Consider the following 6,549-nt stretch of genomic DNA (forward strand, 5'->3'; position numbering starts at 1 on the left):
TTGCCATTGCACGTTGTCTCGTTCACGCTATCTCCCATTCCATCTGCGTCCTGCAATTTCATGTTTGTTTCGCTCACGCCCACTATCTCACATTCCATCTCCGTTTTTTAAGTTGTTTGTTTCCCTCGACAGGTAAGGAGGATTATTTTTATCTGTGACACAATCTATCTGGAGCAGGTTTCTCTCCCTGCTCTGTGGCAGTCCATCTCCTCTCCCCAGGGCCCAATCTATTTTCCAAACCCTCTTAAGCTGAAGTCGCCACTGATAATTTTTTTATCTCCAGCAGAGTAGCAGAGTAGAGCATTAGAATGAGTGTACGAATTCTTCATCAACCAAATTCAATGAATCTGGTTGTTTATCTCTGCCTTCATGTTGCGTGCCCTCTCTTCCTCCTCTGCTCAACATCGTGTCTCGGCAGTCAGTACGAGAACTGTATCGCGAATAATACATGTGGGTCCTTTCAATTCAGCTATCCTTTCGGTAAAAATAGCAGCGGCTGTGGTGACCCTCGGTTCCAGCTTGGGTGTGTACCAGGTGGTGACCACGGCGGCAATCCTGTGATTAATATCAATGGAGACGAATATCACATATTGCAGCCCTATATTTTGGCCAATAGGAGTAATAACTCCATGACAATTGTCCACGCTAATTATTGGGGTGGCAAATGCGATCTTTCAGCAAATTATAACTCACTGTGGTCCGGTTCATATTTTCATATCCGCCAAAATACATCCACAAATCTCTCGCTTTGGGGTTACTGCGATCAAAGTGGGGTGGACAATACTAGTACTACATCAGCGTTGCTTCAGGGAAGATTCTGTGGCGATGTTTGGTATTACAGCTTGCTAGCAGGGGCGATGGAAACAGGCCTCTGTGAAGCGCATCTTCAAATACCAATTAGTCTGAACCTCTCCATTGATGGTGACTCTTTACCGGGGCAAGAACAGTTCAATGATATGGGTTTTGAGATAACATGGGATCTTGACAGGAACAGAGATCAAATGTGCGGCGCGTGTTTGAGGAGTAAGGGGATTTGTGGTTATGACATTTCCCAACCTGCAAAGTTTTTATGCTATTGTCCCGATGGATCCTCGCAGCTCGACAAATGCCGCGCAAATGGTAGGTTTCCGAGCATCGCGTGAATTTTTTTCTCAAGATATTCAGATATATTCTACCATTAAGCTTGAACCTGGATATGTGAAATCTCAGGATCTTTGCCGATACTAATAACTACTTGTCATGGTGGCTTTACAGGTCGGGAAAGGAAGAACGCCATTGTAATTGGCTATATCACTGTCAATTATATCTGGTTACTGTTAATATTTTTATTGTAGTTAGATAAACATCTCATTGATATCAATCTCTTCATTCAACTGCAAGTTGCGCTAACAGCAACAGTTGTACTGTTGGTAGCTCTAATTCAGTGAAATCTCTGATGGAATATGCTCATTGCCAACACGATACTCACACTCTCACCTCAAGATCAACGTTGGGAGAAGGAGGTTATGGTGTGGTGTATCATGAACGAGTGGCTTATATGGCTAATGGATCTCTAGTTTATATTAGTAAGTTAATTGTATTCAATGCGGCTCGTGGAATTGCATATTTACACCAGGATTGTCATCATCATTTCGAGATTCACAATATATTGCTGGACGCAGACTTAGTTTCAGATTTTGGTTTGGCTTATCCATATATCAATGAGAGGATGGAAGGTGAGCTCCAATCAGCTGAAAATGGAAGCAGGAGGAGAAATGGAAGCAGAAGAGGAGAAGGAGGCAAGGAGACTTACTAAAATTGGATTGTGGTGCATTCAATACAACTCCAGCGATCGTCCTTGTATGAGCAGGATTGTTCGGATGTTAGAAGGGAATGGAGACGATGTGACCAATCCTCCCTTCCCCCTCAATACTTTGGCCGAACCAGAAAAACCTTTAGTATCTTCCCTAGATTCTTGTGCAATTGAACTTGGAACCTAGATTTGTATTCAAGCTTCGCTTAATCAAACCAGGGCTTGAATCTCTGGCATCGATCCTCTAAGGAGATATGGAGTAAATATTATGTCTATCAGATGTGACGGTACAAACTATGTATATGTAATTAAATATGAGTAAATGTATACAAAATAAAATGTAATTAAATATGAGTAAATGTATACAAAATAAAAATATTGAAATGATTAAAATTTAGGTAATTCCATCTGATTGCCATTAAATTTTATTAAACAAATTTGACATATGGAATATAGTAAATATTTAGCTCATCTTTACTGTGTAAGGATATCCTAGTGGCATGTTATTGAAGTTTAAATGTGAGATTCTAAAAATCTATACAAATGTAAAAATCATTGGTTTTTAATAAGCTTTGTTGGCATTCACAGAACTAAGTAATATTACTAATTATAATTTATTTATGTGTATATCACTAGTTTTATATCATTTACAATATTATTATGAATTTATAAAGTTAATTGAATTTCGAGTCTTGGACCCAAAAAAAACTCTACCTGAAAATTACATAATATGTGAAACATTTGATAAATTTTGATATTGTCTATATTTCATTAATCAAATGTAATTACATATATACATGCACACACAATCTATTGGTTGAGGAAATCTCTCAACCACACACCAAACTAGGAAATGGATCCTAACTACTAGGAACAGACTCCTTTACTTAGTAAGAATCACAACTAGAGACAAGTAAGAATTAGATATTCCAACACTCCCCCTTAATGAGTACTTGTCTCGATATCAGTTTGCAAAATCTAGTTGTGGTCAAATATACCAAAAAGAATATGTTGATATCTATATAAAGGAGCAACCATCCACCAAAATTCATGGGTACTAACCGCTGCAACCGCCAGTGATGTAGGATTTCCTTCGCATACATGGTTCTTCCAACCATTATAACTGCACACTTGTACCTATAAATCCCCCTCCATCATTGTTAACCCAGGTTTTGTTAGATTAAACGTAACCATGCATTGGGTTTTAACGAATCACCTTCAACCATACCACCAAGGGCTCTCAACCACCAAGGCTAACCACAGCCACGAAGGCTCAACAATGTCGGCAAGGCACTTAATTCAGCCACGAAGACTCTTCATGTTAAAATGAGACACCACTAGGGCACTCCAGCCACCATGGGCCAAGGGTTTTGTCGGCGAAACCTAAACCATGTTTACAAGAATCTATGTCCCACTTCACTGTTACATATCGTTTCTGGCTTACCACAAATCGACACTGCAAATACAGAGTGGTTTTTAGATTACCAGGAACTGTATGGGGATACACATGCCTTACAAGGCTTACATTTCACAATCCAACTCTGGAGTTACCAGGTAGACAGTTTACAAAGACCACAATAAAACATCCTAGACTTGCTTACATTACAACTGTGATTCACATTACAACATAATAGAGTCTATTCCACAAACACAAACAAACTCATACTAACTTTCACCTAGTTGTCCATCATCGTTTAATCGTTGTTGTTGCTCATTTCACAACTTGGTCATCTTTTTCTTTGTCAATTAAATCTTGGAGCTCCATGCTTAACATGTCATCATTTGTTAAAGTCATGAATTCAACAAAATGACCTTACCTAAATTGAGTTAGCTAGGCTCAATAAGGCACAATAATTTTATCCAAGACATAAAAAATAAAATTTCAATTTGACAAAACATCAAATTTCTCTATCTCTGCGCAACATGACTTTAGATCACTATTTGAAAAAAACAGTCACAGCACAGTTATCTCTCCACTTAGATGAAACTCCACACTCACCTCACAAAACTGGAAAAAACAGATTTCCCAGGAAAACAGATTTCTTAGCAAACAAAGTAGTTGGTTGGGAGTCAAACACAATAGATGGAGCTGGTGAAGCAGTCTATCTACCAAATATTGGTTGAACGGGACTAGATACCTAGGCAGGATCCTCTGCCATGCTGTCTTCCATCAGTTGATCCAAACGAGATCATTATTGACTGTGAAGATGTTATACTGGAAGCTCCAAAAGGCTGTCCCAAGCCAAATGATGGAGTGTTGTTTGAACCAAATATGGAGTGCTAGCAGAACCATACGAGGCACTGCCTCCACCAAATGCTGGAGTGTTGCTAGATCCAAATGTACTCTCGGAACCAAATGAAGGGGTGCTCCCTGAAAATGAAGATGTTGACAACACAAAACTAGAAAGAGATGGTGAGTTGGCAGAACTTACAAACACAAATGCACCTGAGGTAGTCCACGTCGAGCCACCTTTGTATTTTCTGCGGTGACTGTTGATAAAAGTGGGCATGAATATTTGCTCCCATAGTGTTTCAATAAAATTGTCTTTCGATGCCTTTGACGACGACAACAATAGCACTGATTTCCAAGAGGATCTAAATCTTCAAAAAAATTGATCACACACTTTACGCTCCGCTGCAAATAAGAGCTTAACAGTTATGCACATAAAGTGGATCCAATTACCAATCTTTCCCTCCAGCACTTCCACAATCGGCTCGTGGCAGGTCGACTCTCCACACAAATGCCTAGCCCGATCTGGTTAACCTGATCCGCAGAGACCAGACGAGGGCAATAGAGACGGCGAGATTTGATTGCGGATTGCGTAGAGCGGGCAGTCATTGCGGCATGAGATTCGATCCCGCAGTCAGCTACGCTGTGCGCTCAAGTGCTCGGAGACGTGAGCCAGGGACTACAGATTGGATTTAACGATGGTGTCCACGAATAAACATGTCTCCTCATGATGCAGAGACGAACATAGGCTGTACAGAGGCACGAACACTGGCTATTAGAACTTGTAGAGGCATGAATAAGCTGCTCCGCAGACCACTTTGAACTCAATTAACCAAAACACAGCCCACGAACAGATCCCAAAGAAAAAACAGGCACCACTGGAGCTGTGGGTAGATCCAAGATCATTCACCACCGTTGCTCCAAGATCCAACTAATCGATAGGCTGAATCGATGCTCCACGCATAGCGTTACACTCCCTCAACTCTCAGAAACCTAGTCGATGGACAAAAAAAAAAATCACCCACTCTTTATTTCCTCGGCCCACGAGAGGCCAAGCCCACGAGGGGCCAGGCCCTCGCTCTGATAGCATGATAAACTTAGATATTGTCTATATTTCATTAATCAAATGTAATTACATATATACATGCACACACAATCTGTTGGTTGAGGAAATCTTTCAACCACACAACAAACTAGGAAATGGATCCTAACTACTAGGAACAGACTCCTTTATTTAGTAAGAATCACAACTAGAGACAAGTAGGAATTAGATATTCCAACAACATTTATTTAAAAAATGACATATATTATCTGAAATAAAAAATCTAAAAAAATTACAAATCAACCAAAATTCAAATAAAAAGGTTGAATGAATTTTGCATGTGACAAAATAATTGAAGAATTCAATTTAAGAAGATGTTGTTAACTAAAACACTTGGATTTATGTTATCTCATTTACATATTTTTGGAAACTAACTGTGATTATTTCTTACAAGTATTATGAATTGTTAAAATTAGTTTAATTTTAAGAAAAAAAGAAAATTAAGTTCAAACTAAAATAATATTTTATATGTTTTAAATTTGTATTTCAACAATTACATTCATAGAAATTACATAAATATCTAAAATGTTCATTTAAGAAATGACATGTACTATTTAAAAGAAAAAAATTTAAAGAATGTTACAAATCAAATAAAAATTGTGTGTATATCATTAGTTTTAACTCATCCATATATATTTAGAAATTGTAATTATTTATTATTACTACTACGAGCTTCTAAGGTTACTTGAATTTCAAGGAGAAAACATGTAGAGACTAAACTAAAATTTTATATAGAATCATATACTTACTAGATCATTGTTTTAAAATTTTATTTAACAATTATGTTCACAAAAATTACATTAATATCTAAAATGATTATTTCAAAAATTAAACATATTAATTGAAATAAAAAAAATGTACAGAAAATAAAAATTAGATAAACTTGAAATAAAAAAATCCATTAAACTTTGTATAAATAGAATAAACATTGCAGTGTGACAAAATAATCTAAGAGTTCAATTTAAAAAGTTGTTGTTAATGAAGAACTTGGATTTATGTTATCTCATTGACATATAGTTAGAAATTATAATTATTTATTATTGTTACTATGAGCTTCTAAGGTTAATTGAATTTCAATGAAAAAAAAGAAAAAAAAAAGAAAAAAAAAAGGTGAAACTAAAGTAAAATTGTCTATAAAACCACATACTTACTAAATCAATATTTTAAACTTTTATTTTAAAAAATGATATTCACAAAAAAATACATCAATATCTAAAATGTTCATTTCAAAATGACATATACTATTTGAAATAAAAAAATATAAAGGAAATTATAAATCAAATTTAAGTAGTTGTTTCTAATAAAGAACCTAGATTTATGTTAACTCATTCACATTCAATCTCAACACTTTGTTAACTCAAACAACATTGATAATACAATTTTCAAAAATCCAAAAGGAGAAGCATCATATCAATTTGAGAACAA

The 6,549-nt window shown here is 36.3% G+C and overlaps 1 protein-coding gene across 1 annotated transcript; it reads left to right on the forward strand.

Moving 5' to 3' along the window:
• Positions 1 to 341: 341 nt before the first annotated feature.
• LOC149178094 (LEAF RUST 10 DISEASE-RESISTANCE LOCUS RECEPTOR-LIKE PROTEIN KINASE-like 1.2) lies at positions 342 to 1,795 on the forward strand. The gene is made up of 3 exons (XM_089421980.1): positions 342 to 1,119; positions 1,255 to 1,309; positions 1,393 to 1,795. The coding sequence occupies exons 1-3, from the start codon at positions 342 to 344 to the stop codon at positions 1,793 to 1,795; spliced, it is 1,236 nt and encodes a 411-aa protein (XP_089278106.1).
• Positions 1,796 to 6,549: the final 4,754 nt, after the last annotated feature.

Source organism: Pinus tabuliformis, chromosome 4_1 (genome assembly GCF_031772625.1).
Source record: "Pinus tabuliformis cultivar Carrire ecotype Pingquan chromosome 4_1, CPIR1, whole genome shotgun sequence".
In the NCBI taxonomy this organism is placed as follows: Eukaryota; Viridiplantae; Streptophyta; class Pinopsida; order Pinales; family Pinaceae; genus Pinus; species Pinus tabuliformis.

What these genes read in the sequence shown, in the direction of transcription:
- LOC149178094 (XM_089421980.1), top strand. Translation starts at nt 342, where the DNA reads ATGAATCTGGTTGTTTATCTCTGCCTTCATGTTGCGTGCCCTCTCTTC. An exon ending in CGACAAATGCCGCGCAAATG is followed by an intron (nt 1,120 to 1,254) that starts GTAGGTTTCCGA and finishes GTGGCTTTACAG; the next exon opens with GTCGGGAAAGGAAGAACGCC. An exon ending in ATCACTGTCAATTATATCTG is followed by an intron (nt 1,310 to 1,392) that starts GTTACTGTTAAT and finishes TTGCGCTAACAG; the next exon opens with CAACAGTTGTACTGTTGGTA.